Source organism: Talpa europaea (assembly GCF_964194135.1).
Source record: "Talpa europaea genome assembly, chromosome: 1".
NCBI classification, from domain to species: Eukaryota; Metazoa; Chordata; class Mammalia; order Eulipotyphla; family Talpidae; genus Talpa; species Talpa europaea.
In genome coordinates this window covers 79,732,629-79,749,649 of record NC_140073.1, presented here as the reverse complement: position 1 = coordinate 79,749,649, position 17,021 = coordinate 79,732,629, and the positions used below count along the sequence as shown (strand labels likewise).

At 37.5% G+C, this 17,021-nt stretch overlaps 1 protein-coding gene across 1 annotated transcript in view; it reads left to right on the top strand.

Moving 5' to 3' along the window:
* Positions 1–1,121: 1,121 nt before the first annotated feature.
* MAP3K19 (mitogen-activated protein kinase kinase kinase 19) overlaps positions 1,122–17,021 on the top strand; it is a gene marked incomplete at both ends in the record, with an annotated part of 56,089 nt that continues 40,189 nt past the window's right edge. The window contains 4 exons of the mRNA XM_084228514.1: positions 1,122–1,295; positions 10,218–10,406; positions 13,100–13,254; positions 15,779–15,894. Of these exons, the coding sequence (XP_084084640.1) occupies positions 1,122–1,295; positions 10,218–10,406; positions 13,100–13,254; positions 15,779–15,894 (634 nt within the window). The remainder of the gene's footprint in view (positions 1,296–10,217; positions 10,407–13,099; positions 13,255–15,778; positions 15,895–17,021) is intronic.

The window sequence follows — 17,021 nt, the reverse complement described above, 5'->3', positions numbered from 1 at the left end:
CTATACTCTTGAGGGGATGAATTTCTTAAATGATACTATTTCTGGGGTATAGTATATGTTCTCTTTGAGAAAGAAGGCTCTCTGTCATCTGACCCATTCTGAAAGCATTTGTTTGTTTGCTTAGAGAATTGATGATCAATTGTAGACTTTTTCTTGTTTATTTTTCTTTGCTTTTCACCACAAAGTTGTGCTATGAAGTGCACCTTTTGTTCTTTTGCTTTCAAGCAAATGCTTCACTGCAGGTAAACTGCCTATTATATAAAATATCAAGTGCTTACATATAGCTACCATGGTGTCAGATGCAGAAGTTGGAATAGAGTCTGACAAAGGGTTTTGTGCAGTTTCCAACAGCATGAGTCTCCATGGGGAAGGTGGTACGATGATTCCAAAACTGTAATTTAAGAGGTATTTCAGTGATCTGGAAAGCTGAGATGGGATATACAATTTAGGACTTTTTGGAAAATCTAGGATGGTGGCTACCATGCTCTTCAGTGGAGGATATAAAAATATAAGGCATGGATTGTCCCTGCTATTGAGAGTTTGCAGAACTATCAGTTAAAAATTTTTTTCCATTAAGAAAATAATTATAGGAGTTTTTATTAAACAACACTAAACAAAATAAAATCCCACCAGAATTTTTACCAGTAAAATATGGTAATACTCAGATCCTCACCAACTTTTGAAGAGCGGATTAGCTTTTCCATTTTAGAAATGAGGAATGAAGCTCAGACATTGAGTCATATGCCCAAGGGCACACAGTTGATAATTTGTGTTGGAGAGATTTGAACACAGGTTCTGTCAGGTCCCATAGCCTGGGTTCTCTGCATGGGAAGCTGATCCATCCTTTCTTTTCCTGTACTACAGCAGAGCTTACAAAGCAGCAAGAACATTATTGTTATTCCAAATTTAGAACGTGTGTAAAGAATCAAGGCTGGTGGGATTGTCGAGTTCTTCTCTTTCTCAAAATTGTCTTTAAAAATGTAACAATATATATTTTTTAATATAGAAGAAGGAAATAGATGATGGTAAAACCAGCATAGGTTATATTTGAACTGACCATTGCTTTTCGTTTAATAAAATTTTTTCTTTTCTCTTGAAGGCAGTTATATGGAACTATCAAGATGAATAAAAATAAACTGATTCATGAATTCCTGGAAATTGTTTCAAGAGGTGATGTGGAACTGATCTGTGATCAAATTACCAAAGTCCACTCCATCCTCGGAAACCTTGATTTTCAACACCCAAAGACTGGAAATACACCCCTCATTACTGCAGCAGAAGGAAACCTAACAGAGGTAATATATGGTGTCTTGGGTCACATGGATGGCCTTCAAGATTAGGATCCCAAAATGAGATGTTTGGGAATAACGTAATCACCCATCTTCATGAAAGAATGTCTGAAGGCACAAAGTGTGTGTGTGTGTGTGTGTGTGTGTGTGTGTGTGTGTGAAGGCTAGAGAGAGAACTGAGAGACCCTAAATAATCTTGATGGGCACCATCTTTATTCTTCACCTGAGTAGATATTCCTGCCATACCCAAGCAATATACTAGACTTCAAGGTGATTACAAAGGTAAGTCAAATACATGCCTCCTATATTTATCTACTCTCACTCTCCACCTCTAGCCCCATCAGTACCTGGAAATTTATTCCCTGATTTAATAAATACACATAATCCTGAAAGTAGGAAATTAGCAGTAAATAAATAATAAGACCTAGAAGGGCAGGAGATTGTCCTTTTTGTTCTAGTTATATATCCAACTACAAGAAGAGAGCCTGACAAAACTAGATTCCTAAATAATACATTGTTTACTCTTTCATATTTTTAAGGCTTTTCTTTAAGGCTTTTAAGACAAATTGCAAAATGCATCACATATGCTAAAAAAGAGACGTGTATGTATACATAGATACATATACATACATATCTGTAGATATACATACACAGGTATACACACACACACACATATATACACACATACACACAACATAAAGAAAAGTAGAGAAATGAGGACTCATATATTCACCATCCAACCCAAAAATTAGAGTGTTTCCATGCCTCAAAAGCCTTTTCTTTATTCCTTCTGAATTGTGTCCCTACCTTGCATAAACATTGTCTTGAATTTGAGCTTAATAATTTCCTTAGTTTTTCATCTATGCATATTCCTAAATAATACATTGCTTACTCTTTCATGTTTTTAAGCTTTATTAAAATAACTCATACAGCACGTGTTCCTCTGTAAATTACTTCTTTTACTCATTATTATGGTTTTGAGATTCGTCAATTTTGAGACATCTAGCAATAGTTTCTCATTTTTACTGCCATTTAGTTAGTATTCCGTTTATTCCACAACTTTTCTGTCCTACCTTGATAGACATCTGTGTGTTGCATATTTTTTGTTTATTTTATTTATTTATTTATTTATTTATTTATTTATTTATTTATGTATTTATTTATTTATGTATTTATGTATTTATGTATTTATACAAGCACTGGGTACAGTCAGAAGCGCGGGAGGGTGAGAGAATCCACCAGAGCCAGAGCAGGGAGCAGAGCAGGCAGAAGGACGAAGTACACTGCTGAGGAGAGCAGCGGGCGGCAGGAGAGGTCTGCGCGCCATGCGGGACCCTCCTCCAGTGGCCGGGGAGCAGCCGGGGATCGAACCGGCGCTGCAGAGGCTGCGGGCAGCTTTGCAACCCAGCGCTCAACCGCTGCGCCACCGGGGAGGCCCTGTGTGTTGCATATTTTTGATACTACAAGCAATGAAGCTACTTTCCAACAGCATTTAATTATACTCATATATTCCTTCTATTGTCACACAAATTAAAACTTACACTGTTCAAACTAAATTGTGAATCCTAAAGTCTACCAGCCACATGAAGTTCTGTCAATCTCTGCCCCACACTGTTGTAGATTTGACTTGATGGCTATAGGAATGAGGTGGGGAGAAATTATAGGTGTTGGCAAGTGTTTTTCATGGAAGGTGCAAGGCCTGGGCCTGTTGCCTCTTCTTTGAAATAGATTTCTTGATTAGGCTAAGGGACTAGGGAATCAAATCATGATTAGGGCTTACTGGCAGAGCAAGGCAGACACAGCAGTCCGTTCAATTTAGGTGCTTGTAGGGTTTGAGAGAGTCACACCAGGATAATTTCCTGCATGAAGAAAACTTCCAGGATGGTTCTAAAAGTCTAAGGCTATTAATGTCCCTCTCACCCCTGAATTCATGGTTGTGAGAGGTTCTCTACCTAGTATATCAGGTTTGTTGCTCTCACCCCACCACCACAAAAATCTGTGTTCCATTTCAGTAGCTGCAACTTCACTCCTGTATCAAAAACAGAGTCCCCTACTTTGTGCCCAGTTTCTATTGGTGGTTGTGTTTACATGTCTGATACAATAATGGATGCAAGCAGTAGTGGTTGCAATCTGGGTTGTACAGGATCAATCAACAATTTCATGCCTATCAATCTCATCAGAGAATGGACCCTTACCATAAGCTTCTATATGAGTTGACCCAGAGAATTTGTTTCTATATATTATGGCTGTAAAGAGGAGTTTTTAATCTGCTGGTCTATAATTTTCAATCAAAGTGACTGAAAGTAACCCAAGAAAATCAGTAAAGATATGCAAAGTTCATATAAAGATATGCAAAGTTCAATAAAGATATGTAAAGTTCTAGTACTGGCTAGAGCTATGGGACAGTCTTGAGTCTATCCACTGAATGGAACAACAGTGTCCACTGAGGGCTACCAACTGCAATAGCCCAGTGTACAACATCAGGTTTCAACTTGACTGAACCATCAGTGACCCAGCTCCAGGTAGCCTGAGAATTGCCTATGAAATGAAGTCCCCCTAGCCAATAAATTTGCTTCACATGGTGGAATGGAGGTTAAAATTTCCCACTTTTTAAATGTAAAGTGAAGATGCCAAAGGGGCCAAGCCTACTGCAGTCTTAAATATACCATTCCCATTTGACAGGCAAGGCATGTTGAGCCTTTCCCAACTTATTAGTGCTTGAATCCTTATTGGCTCACCCCAAAATGGAAATATTGGGCCTGAGGGTTAAGAGACCTCCCTGAATCAGGTGTTTAGTTTTGACAGGAACTCACTTGCAAGCTAATATTCACTTTTCAAAAGGGATATACTTAGTATATTTGCAGAGAGGCAAAGTCCAAATCCCCAAGAGATGCCTTTGGATAGAATCTGCCGCCCTTTGTCAGAGGATCCCTGTTGGCAAAATTATCTGTGGTGAAGACTGAAAAGGGTGAGGGACCCAAATACTAATGCTTCTCTATTTACTGACCCATGATCAGAAGAATCCTCCCTGACACTTCATAGGATTGGAAAATACATGCTTACAATACATTCTTTCCTATTATGCAATCAGATGTAGAAGCCGTTGAATTGAATGACCCAATTCATTGAAATGACTTACAGGGTCTCACTCACCAGATCATATTAGTTCTCTTTTCTCACTTTAAACTTTCCTAAGCATCCTTAGCTTGGGACTGGGTAGGAATGTGACCTGGGAATCTGAATACAAGAAACCCATAAAAATTTGTGTATCTCCCCTCCTCAAAGTCCACCTGCATACTTACATTGGTGGCTGTGAGCTCCAACCCACTCTGAAATCAGTGTTCCTTGGCAACTCTTCTAATGATCATTTTCCTTGAAACAGTGGAGGTTGAAGTACAAGGGGAGGGTGGACTAGGAACATGGGGAAAACTAGGAATGTGAAGTCTTTTGGTTACTCAACCAAATGAATTTCCAGTCCTTGCAAAGCTCTATATCAGGTTAGAAGGTCATTATTACTGGCACCATCTATTTTCATTTCAAGGACCACTTCACTCAATGACCAGAGCCACGTTGCTTTTGGAGCTGTGACATTTTCCCTTACTTGAAATTTAACAAGTTACCTACCACAGTTTGAGAGTCTAGCAGACCCTTGAGTCAGAGACAAATGACATGATATTCACAAAAGTGATAGCCAGAGCATGAGCATTTGCTTGAGTTCCCTGAGTCCTAACTTCTACAGGAAAATATGAAGAGAACCTGGTGATACCCTCACATTACATTATAAGAGAGGAACCTTGAGCTTATGAGCTCGAGTCTTTTGTAATGAATAGTAAACATATCTTCCTGTCACTCCAGAGGGAGACACTATATTCCAGAGGTGTTCACTAAATAAATATCTTGAAAACAGTTTAGAATGAAGTATGTGTTGAGTACGTCTTCTCCTAAGAGTAACAGAAAAATAAGTTTGTGGAGTTGCTAGCAGTTCTTTCAGTAGTTTTTCTAAAGAATGTCCTACTGGTCAATTCTCAATGTTTTCACTTCCTTACCTCATCAAATTGCAGTCTGACATCTTTCTCTAACGTTTCACTGAAATTGCTTTTACCACCATCACCTACAATGCTCTTGTCTCTTTCAATTCTTAACACTATTGGCCTCATTCTGTCCCTTCTTCTCCCCACTGATGGCAACATCTCCCTCTCTCATTTATAGATTCTTTTCATACGGTAGGTGTTGGTGTTTTTCAGTAATGTGTGGATGACTCTTAATTCAAGCATACATTTTTCACATGAGGCTTCCAACTGTTGAAATTCCAGCTGTTTATCTCCACTTAAATATCAAAGAATTTCAAACACGGCATGTCCAAATTGTTATCATATGCCCACAAACCCAATCCTCCTGAGAGTTTCTTATTTCAATAAATAGCATCATCATATATTTATCTTAAATCATTTATTCACCCACTCAACCACTCATTCATAAAGTATTTATCATATAAGACCTTTTACCCATGTGGGTTTACATTATTTCGAAGATGACACACAACAAAAAAGAAAAAAAAGGCACTTAAATAAATTATGAATTGTTATTGATGCTTTGAAGTAACAAATAGAGTGAATCCTCTAATGATAAGGTGGCCAGAAAGTTCTCACTGATGTGGTCACATTTATGCCAAGATTAAAATAATAACAAAGACATTTGAAAAGTAGTTGGGGGCCTCCCCGGTGGCACAGCGGTTGAACGCTGGGTTGCGAAGCTGCCCGCAGCCTCTGCAGCACCGGTTCGATCCCCAGCTGCTCCCCGGCCACTGGAGGAGGGTCCCACATGGCGTGCAGATCTCTCCTGCCGCCCGCTGCTCCCCTCAGCAGTGTACTTTGGTCCTTCTGCCTGCTCTGCTCCCCGCTCTGGCTCTGGTGAATTCTCTCACCCTCCCGCGCTTCTGACTGTACCCAGTGCATGCATAAAACAAACAAACAAACAAACAAATAAATAAATAAACATGCCTCAAAAAAAAAAAAGAAAGAAAGAAAAGTAGTTGGGACAAAGGTAAAATCAAAGATTCTTGGTTAGGAAAAAAAAAGCTTGCATGTATGAGGCATTCAGTTTTATTGAAATTTAATTCACATACCATAAAATTCACTCATTTGAAATATACAATTCAATAGATTTTAGTATATTCCCAAAGATGTGCAATCATGATCACAGTCAATTTATTTATTTATTTATTTATTTATTTATTTATTTATTTATTTATTTATTTATTTATTTATACAAGCACTGGGTACAGTCAGAAGCGCGGGAGGGTGAGAGAATTCACCAGAGCCAGAGCAGGGAGCAGAGCAGGCAGAAGGACCAAAGTACACTGCTGAGGGGAGCAGCGGGCGGCAGGAGAGGTCTGCGCGCCATGTGGGACCCTCCTCTGGTGGCCAGGGAGCAGCCGGGGATCGAACCAGCGCTGCAGAGGCTGCGGGCAGCTTCACAACCCAGTGCTCAACCGCTGCGCCACTGGGGAGGCCCCACAGGCAATTTTAAAACATTTTATCACCTCAAAAAGAACTCCCCAACCCCTCAAAAAAAAAAAAGACAGAAAAATGGAAACCCTATTGCCTTTAGCTATCACTCCCTGTCCTCTTCCCCACCCCAATCTTAAGCAACCACTAATGTAATTTCTATGTCTATCAATTTTCTTTTTTAGCTATTTTCTTACATCATTGTAGTCCCCATAGTTCTCCCACCACCACAGCACCCATGAACCATCACCACATTCTCTTGTGTTCATCCTGCCCCTGTTTTGGCCCTCCTCTCTTCCCTGACCTGACTGTGTGCCTCAGATCTATGGTCAGCTTGCTAGTTTTGTCTTTTCCTTGACCTTTTTTAAAAAATTTTTATTTATTTATTTATGCATATAAGAACTGGGGTACAGGCCAGAGGTGTGGGGCGTGAGAGGATTCACCAGAGACAGAGTGGGGAACAGAACAGGCAGATTGACTGAAATACACTGCTAAGGGGAGCAGTGGGCAAGACAAGAGAGGTCTGGCACGCCATGTGGGCCAGCAGCCTGGCTGGGGATTGAACTCCTGTTGTGGTGGCTGAGGATAGCTTCATAGTGCTGCAACTTAACCCCTTGCGCCACCTGGGAGGCCCCTTTTTCTTGACCTTTTGTTTTGTGTCTGTGTATTCCACATACAAGTGAGATCATCTGATAGGATATTTATCTTTTTCCTTCTGTATGGCTATCACATTTTCCTATTCTAGGCTTTCCTATGAATGGATTTATATAGTATGTAATTTTTTGTAATTGACTTCTTTCACTTAGCTGTTTTCACAGTTTATCCATGTCATTGGATGTAGCAGTACTTATTCCTCTTTATAGCAGAATAATATCCCATTATAAGACTACATCACATTGTATTTATCCATTTATTCATTTATGGAAATTTGTGTTGTTTTTAATCATTTAACTACAATGAATGTTGTATTTATGTATACATTCTGTTACGGTCATATATTTTCCTTTATTTTTCATTTGGCCTCCTAATATTCCTAGGAGTGGAATTGCTGAGTCATATAACACTGTGTTTAAACACTTAAGGTGCCAAACAAATTTTTCAAAGGATCTATATCATATACATTTCACCAACAGTCTATTATGTTTCTGATTTCTCCACATCCTTGCCAACACTAGCTGTTGTTATCTGACTTTTTAATTTTAGTCAATATAATGGGTTTCCTGTAAAAGCATTTGGAAATAAAAAGACCTGTTAGCAGGCTGTTGCATTGGTTCAGGCAAGAGATCATGGTAGCCTGGACTGCAGTTGCAGTAGGGAAAATGGACAAAAGTCACCTGAAATCTAGGCATTATCTTTGATTTCTGGCTTAATATCAGCTCTCACAATTAATCATTTCTACCTCCTAAGTGTTTCTGGTCTTGCCCTCAAACACTTCATTTCCACTGCCACTTCCTTTATTCAATCACCAATATCTCTCTATGAAGCTACTACAGTAATCTCCTCATAAATCTCCCTTCCATTTTCCCCACATCAATCTATTTAAGCAGTTAGAATGATTTTTTAAAACTATTTTATTCAACATGAAATTTCCCTGCTTAAAATCTTAAAATCCTTACTGATTCTTCATTGCCATAAGAACACAACCCTAAGTTGGTAAGACCTTTCAGTATTTAGCTACTGATGATTTCTCTATCATATTTCTTTCTCCCCTTCTGAATTTAATCCATGCTTAACTTTATCCACCTCTCTAATATTAGTTGTCCTCTGTCCACTGAATTGATCATCTTAGGCTTTCATAACAAATATGCCATAAGCTGGGTGGTTTAACCTATAGAATTTTATTTTCTCATCATTTTAGAGACTGGGCCATGCAAGATCCAGGTTCTGGCTGGTTTGGTTTCTGGTGAAAGCTCTCTTCCTGACTTAAAGATGGCTTGCCTTTTCTTTGTGTCTTCATTTGACAAAAAAGAACACAAAAACTCTGATGTCTTCTTATAAGGACTAATCCTGTCAGATTGGGTGGGGGTCCCATCCTTATGACCTTACTTAACCTCATATCCTTTGAGATCCTCTCTCCAAATACAGTCACATTGGAGATTTGGGCTTCAAAGTATGAATTTTGAGGGGACATAGTTCAGATCATGGCATCCATGGCACTTTCCTTGAAATGATCTTTTTCCCAATCTTTGCCTGGTTATGTGAATCTGATCCTTTAGTTCTCTATTGAAAAATCACTTTCTTCCAAGTGCCCCTTCAGTCTTCCGTATTTATTTCATAATTACATTTATCTCACTGTGTGGAAATTGCCTTTTTATCTATCTCTGTTCCTCACTAAACTATAAATTCCTTAAAAGATTGTCACATCTTGTCCATTTGGAGTCTCAGCACCAAGGATAGTTCTTTATACACATTAGTCAGTCAGTCCATATTTGTTGAATCAATTATGCCTCACCATTTTGAATAGAGTGTATTGTTCTCCCTAGAAATACTTGTGTAAATACTGGCAACATTCAAGAATCTATAAGCCTGAATTGGGGGGGAGGGTTACATTCAAAATTGTAGGTGATGCTAATAGAACTTCAATGGATTTAACATGAAATACTCACAGATCTCTGGTTCTTAAAAAAATAGCATTCCCATAATGCTAAATGAAATAAGTCAGAAGGAAAAAGATAATATCGAATGGTTTCACTTGTATGTGGAACTATATAGAGAACAATCAAAGGGTCAGGAAAAAGACAAAACCTGCAAGGTGAGCATACATATGAGGTAAACAGCAGAAGGGAGAGAGGTCAAAACAGGGGAGGAAGGAGCACATGGATGCTATGGTGGTGGGAGAACTGTGGGGACTACACCTGATGGGAGGAATCAAATACTGTACAAACATGAACAACAATGTAAGAAAATAAATTTAATATGATACAAAAAATAACATCCCCAAACCATCCATATCTTGGAAATTTTTTTAAAGATTTATTTATTTATACAAGCACTGGGTACAGTCAGAAGCACGGGAGGGTGAGAGAATTCGCCAGAGCCAGAGCAGGGAGCAGAACAGACAGACTGACGAAACACACTGCTGAGGGGAGCAGCGGGCGGCAGGAGAGGTCTGTGTGCCATGTGGGACCCTCACCCGGTGGCTGGGGATCGAACCGGCGTTGCAGAGGCTGCAGGCAGCTTTGCAACCCAGCACTCAACCGCTGCGCCACCGGGGGAGGCCCCATATCTTGGAAATTTTTATTTTGCAAAATTGTGGGAAAAGGTAGTAACCTACATCAAAATCAACCATTCATTTTTATTCCCCTCTGATTCTCCTTTCCTATATTATAGACCAGAACTACATCTATCTAAGTTTTCTGTCCAGCCCTGAAGACACTGTTGATACTAAAAAATACTAAATATGAATGTTGTGGTCTTGCAGGTTGTTGAATTTCTTCTGGAAAAGGGAGCAGATATTACCCTTTGCAATTACAGCAATCAAACTGCAGTCCATGTCGCTAATTGTGATGTGCAAAGACAACTCTTGTCGATCAATGGAATCCACGCTCCCCAAAGGCAGCTTCTACAAAGTTCATGGCAAGGTGATCTTGAACAACTTCAACACTTGCTGGTTAGTTACACTGATGTTTGCTTCTGCCTTTGGGTGGGTAAGTGGGAGGTAAGAAGGGTTCAAACTACAAATGACTCCTATTAAAGAAAATAAGTTCTTTTCAAATATAGTCTCAGAGAGTTTCAGGCAGGAAATGTGAGAAAGAAATAGGATCAAACAGGACACTGGGGTGGAAAACAAGATAATAAAAGAACACAGCAGCAGCCTATTTCTACCTTCCTCTAGCTGGATGCTAGAAGAAGTCATGCAAGCACCCCAGGGAAATGATATGCACCTCGAATTCTCTGGAGAGCTACTGTCATCTTGCTCAGAAGAGTTCCCTTGACATCATTGCCATTTGTACAATTGCTGTTTAGATCCCTTTAGACCAGTTATCTTTATCTTGAAAATGGAATCAGAAAGCCTATGCTTTGCATTAGTTGTGATTAAAGAAATGAAAAGGATACATTTTTTTAAAAGCTGTCTTCTTGGGTATTGATCTACTTGTTTACATTTTTCTACCCTAGGTACTCTGTCCTAAAATAATGTGCAAAACCATATGCATAACCAAGGACATTAATTATGTGTGACTGGCAACTGCCTACTCTTGGCATTTACTTTCAGAGATACTGTCAGATCACATGACCTTACAACTGAGAGAAAATCAATTGCTGCTAGGAAACAGTTTCTTCCATTCCCTTATAGTAGAGACACAAACAGATAAAGAAAAAGGGAAAGATAATCTGGTTACCTAGGGTTCAAGGAGATATACAACAAAATCTAAATCCTTTCATTGTATTAAAGAACAATCTAAAATTTTCATGTCATAAACTAGAGCTTAGAAATCTTAATAAATACAGTGTTTCATTTGCATCAATTATTGTCATCCTATGTATTTTTCATAACCACATATTTTAGCCTTAAAAATTAGCAGTTGAGTTTAAAAAATGGATGCTGAATTAATGTGCTATTGCAGGACTATTCTCAGCTCAAAGTTTTGATCTTGGTTCTAATAACTAATAATAAACATTGGTGTAAAAGATGGTTTCTTTTCAGAGCCTGAAAAAAATATTAACTAATTAATTCCCACAACACCCCTCTGAGGTAATATCATTATCTCTAGTGTGTCTCTAGAGAAACTGAGGTGGAGACACTGACTATATTGACATGGCATAAAGTGAAAGAGAGATGGAGATTAATGAGTTACTTTGATGTATAAAATTAACAATTTGTGTAACTGGCCTTCCAGTAACTTTCTAGCTCTGAATTATCCAAATTAAATTTAATTTTCATTAAACAACAAATAAGTCTATATAGCCACCTCCATTGGTCTCTATAGTTAAATGAGTTGCCTTATTATTGTAAATCATTCATTCATTCCACAGTTGCTTTTTTGAGCATGTGTCAAATAATCTGCTTGGTGTATTTCATATTCTATCTCTAATCATCAAAACAATACTGCAAATATTATTCCTACTTTACTGCCGAGGACTCTGAAGGTCAGTAAAGAGGGTTGCAAATAGAAATACAGGACATTCAGTTAAATTTGCATTTCAGATAAATGACAAATAATTTTTCAGTACAATTACGTCTTATGTTAAAATTGTTCATTGTTTAACTGTTGCCCCCCCCCTTTTTTTTATCAGAGTGATTTCATCACCTTTAACAAAGTGTCGTTGGGGCCCTTCCCCCCCCCCCCTCCCCGCCGCGCGCAGCAGTTGAGCACTGGTCTGCCTGTTCTGCTCTCTGCTCTGTTTTTTTTTTTTGTTTTTTTTTTTCTCATTGATAGTATTTTATTTATTGAATTTGGAAATACTAGAGAAATTGATTAATTCTTTAGGTTTAAAAAATGTTCATTCCTTTCCTAAAACTATGTTCATTAGGTGTTTCTAGAATGCTTTGTGTGGCTGAGTGTTGCTTTTTCTCAAAGCTTTTTTTTTTTTTTTTATAAATTTTATTGTTATATTCCCCATACAATTGCAGCCCCCCATTCTGACCCCAATCCCTCCCCTCCCGCCCCCGCCCCCCTAAAAGTGTCTCTGGTTCATAGTTTTTTGTTGATTTTGATTTTCACTTTCTTATAGTTATTCATTTTCCTGGTCCCTTATTTAAGTTTTCTAGATTCCTGCTATGAGTGAGACCATCCGGTATTTTTCTTTTTCTTTTTGGCTTATTTCGCTGAGCATGATCCCTTCCAGCGCCATCCATGTTGCAGCAAATTGCATGTGTTTATCTTTTTTGAATGCTGAGTAATATTCCATGGTATATATGTACCACATCTTCTTGATCCAGTCATCTATTTTTGGGCATTTGGGTTGTTTCCAAAGCTTAGCTGACGATGCTCTGGCTCTAATGAATTCTCTCACCCTCCCCCGCTTCTGGCTATACCCCAGGGCTTGTATAAATAAATAAAATAAAATCTCTAAAAAAAAAAAAGCAAAAAAACCCATAATCTTAAAAAGAAAAAGTGTCCTTGATAAAACCTTATCAGAGATTTATAAAAACATATTAAGGAGCTAAAATTCAAACCCAGATTTGTCTGTCTCTCAGCCATGTGTTTTCACCTCATCATCTTTCTCCTAGATTAAATAAATATTGAGAAAGAATATATTAAAGTTAAAATGAGAGTTTGGCCAAGCAATGAAAATGAAAATATCAGTATAAATAGCCTTGTAGTAAAAACATAACAAAAATAAATCTTCATGTTTTTAAAGGCATCTGAAGAGTTCCTGGATATAAATTTCCCAAACCAACATGGCTTAACCCCTCTGATGCTGGCTGTGAGGGATGTGGACCTCTTTGAGCATATTGATATGTTAACAGTTTACAGACCAGTGGAAGTTCTGTCTGAGCTCCTCAGGCATCATGCGTGAGTATGAGTCATCAGCTAGCACCAGTGGAAGGGCATCTAAACTATTATTATTTACAGAAGGCATTTGTAATATATGTGTTAAATGTGTATATATATTATATTTTATATAGTTTACATATTTTATATATTTATTGTATTTATATATTTTAATTTGTATATACATGTTTTAAAGTTCTTTAAGTTATGTATTAAATTTATATGCATATTTGTAAAAGGGACTTCAAGAAGTGATTTACATCATAAAGTGAGTACAGATGCCAGATATAGCTATCTATTATTTTTATTCTATTGGCCCTTTGTTTTATTTTTCTTAAATACTCGTTTTGATAGTTACTGTGAATGTCAAATAATTCTCAAGTATGCAACTCCCTATACCCAAGATGTGACTAATTATCTCAAAAAGCATTCTCAGTCTTTCAAAAGCAACTTATAAAAGTGATTACCAGTTATTTTAAAATTACTGTATGCCAACATTTTTTTAATAAGGGGGAAATAAATAATAAAAAATCTCTTAGAATTAATAAGCAATCTCCCATGTTAGAATTATTGTTTTCTAAAAAAAAAATTGTTGTTTTCTAATGCTGTTTGTCACTTAGATAACTTGTCATCAGATCAGAGCAAATAGCCCAAGCTCTTGCTCAGTATTTCTTAATATATGTATGAACTTTGTTTTAGAAAAGAAAAAAGGAAGAGTGAGATTTAAGAACAAAAGAATAGTCAGGAACATGAGTTATTATAAAAGAATCAGTTTGTGAAATAGGATGAAATTGGAAGTTTGAAGTTACCTAAGACTTCATTATTAAGAAAAGATGAGAAGATTGTTAGAAATGTAAATAGATTACCGGACACCACCACAGAGATGGTATTCAATGAGCCTGGAGTAGAGTCCGAAATGTAAGAGATAAAAGGATTCTATGTGGAGAAACACAAATTAAGGCAGATGAGCAAACTGAGGTACCAGTGAGTAAGTGACTTTCTGAAAGTTACATATGAAGGTATAATCAGTCCCCCAATTCTTGTTTCTGTGCTGTTTCTCTTGAATCATGACCTTTGATAAAGAAAAGTTCATATGAGAATATTGTTATGTATCATAAGACATTACCCTGTTCTTTTACAATAAAGAGAATCAAATTCAAAGGATTTAGGTTGGAGGTCAAGACTAACTTGCTCATTGTTCCAGAATGTGTTTAATAAAACAAGTTTAATCATTTTTTCCCTCTCACCTAATCTTCAATAATGTTCTCATCATTTAGCCTCTGGATCTCTCTTAGCTGATGCCTAATCCTAGGATTTAGTAGAGCAGAAAGAGGATAGGAAGATATTTGCGTTGCTACAAAGAACCTTAAGGTCAACATTTGGATTTAGTAAACCCAGTGCCAGACAAAGAGACCTGAAAAGATCACACAGAGGGAATTTTATGTCATGGTGATCCCACTTCACCTAGAACCTATGAAAGAAACATGTCAGCTTAATTTTAAAAAGAGAGTTCATACCATTCTACCACTGTGGATGATAAAAGAACCAGTTATTATCATTAGAAAAAAGAAATAGTGGGGCCTCCCTGGTGGCGCAGAGGTTAAAGACACAGTGCTATCAAGCTATCACCAGCCACTGAAGCACAAGTTCGATACTCCCTGTACCCTACTGGCCAGGGAGTAACCCACATGGCACAGCAGACCTCTCCAATCCCTCCTGATGCTCCCCTCAGCAGTGTATTTTAGTAGATCTACCTGTTCTGTTCTCCACTCTGTCTCTGGTGAATCCCCTCACCACCCGCACCTCTGGTCTACCCCCAATTCTTGTATGCATAAATAAATAAATATTTAAAAAAAGAAAAAAGAAATTGCAAGAAAGTAAGTAGTTAGGAAAATCATTGGGAGAAAAAAAACAATCAAGACAGCTATTTTGAGACTATACACAGTTATCAACATGTTTTTATTTTTACTTGATTTATGCATCCTTCAAGTACTATATAAAACTTTTATTTAAAGTTGGAAAGTTTCTGCAAATATTGAAATGGGAATGAGATACATTGATTTTTTTAAAATTTTTATTTATTTATTTATTTGTTTGTTTATTTATTTATTTATTAACGATTTATTTATACAAGCACTGGGTACAGTCAGAAGTGCGGGAGGGTGAGAGAATTCACCAGAGCTAGAGCGGAGAGTAGAACAGGCAGAGTGACGAAGTACACTAATGAGGGGAGCAGCGGGCGGCAGGAGAGGTCTGTGTGCCCTGTGGGACCCTCCGCCTATCTAACCGGTGCTGCAGAGGCTGCGGGCAGCTTCACAACCCAGCGCTCAACCTCTGTGCTACCGGGGAGGCCCGATTTTTTTTTTTTATTTTAAAGTCTTGAGAAATTGTCACTTTGTATCTCATACATTTCAAATTCGCTATTGTCATCCTGCAACTACAGAAATTTATTTATTTATTTTATATCAGTGTTTCCTCTATTGGTTTCCTCATTTAACAGATTCAACTATTATTTAGTCTCTAATGTTGATTTTGTTCTTCCTAGAGACCCTAAACTTTGTGATTTTAGTGGAAAATCAGCAATACATTATGTGTCACAAATAGAGAGTTTTAAGAAACAGGAGTTATTGGACATTCTAATGAATTCTATGCCAAAACCAGGTAAATATTTCTATACCTTTGCAACATTCCCCAAATATAAAAACCTTATTAGAAATCTTATTTTTTTCTACATGTATGTGATAGGCCCATTTAAAGAAATCAAACCACCAACTAGATACTCTCGGGGATAGTCCAAACTTTTGAAAGTGTTCATTATGATCAGGGACAAATCACTTAAGTGAGAAGAGAAAGCACTTGTTTTGAATTTGAAAAAGGAATAGGAACTTTGGTGGTTCTTTAAGTCTGGGTAAGATATGGATAGGAAAAAAAAAAAAAACACTCAGGTTTGACATAGGTGGGGAGGAAAAGACTGAGAAAAGATATAAAAATGTCCAGAGAAAAGTATAATGAAAAAGTAACACTGAGCAACATTTAGCTTTGTGAAATTTGCTTGACTTGATTAATTGGTGTTTTGTGTGAAGCTTCTGGACAAGAAGTAAGGATATACCTAAAAAGGTTTCATGGAGGAGGTAAGACTCAATATGGTCATTGAAAAGGGTGAGATTCGATTTTGTAGAGCAGAGGTACCATGGTATAAATGAGAATGGCTTATCCCTGGGACAATGCGGAGACAGAAACTGAAAGTTCATGTCAGGGAAAAGAAATGCATATAACTAGATATATGACTAACCATCTATTGAGGGTGAGCCTTAATTGTCAGGCGGAAAGACATTTTTTTTTATTATTAAAATAGAGTCTTTAAGGAATTTTCAGCCAGAAAATGGATGAAAGTCATGCTTTATAAAAATTAATCTGTTCTCATTGTACAAATGAATTCAAGGGGAAAAACTCATGATAGAGAACTTTATGAAGAAACCACAGAAGTGTCTATTTGTGTGATGGTAGGAACTAGCAAGAGTCTTTGGACATGGTATATTGGTGGGAGTGAGAGGACCTGGGTTTGGTGAATCTAAGAGATAGTATGAAAGATATCACAGAACTTAGTAATGTAAGATAAATAGAGCATATGAAGACAAAGGTGAAGAGAGCTGAATCAAAGGTGATTCCAAAATTTCAACCCCACAAAGAGAGGAGCTGGAGATATAGCCAACCAGAGTACAAGACACTCTGGTGAGGATATTGATTCCATTCCATTCAATTTAGTGGAACCTTAGAACTTTCATTTT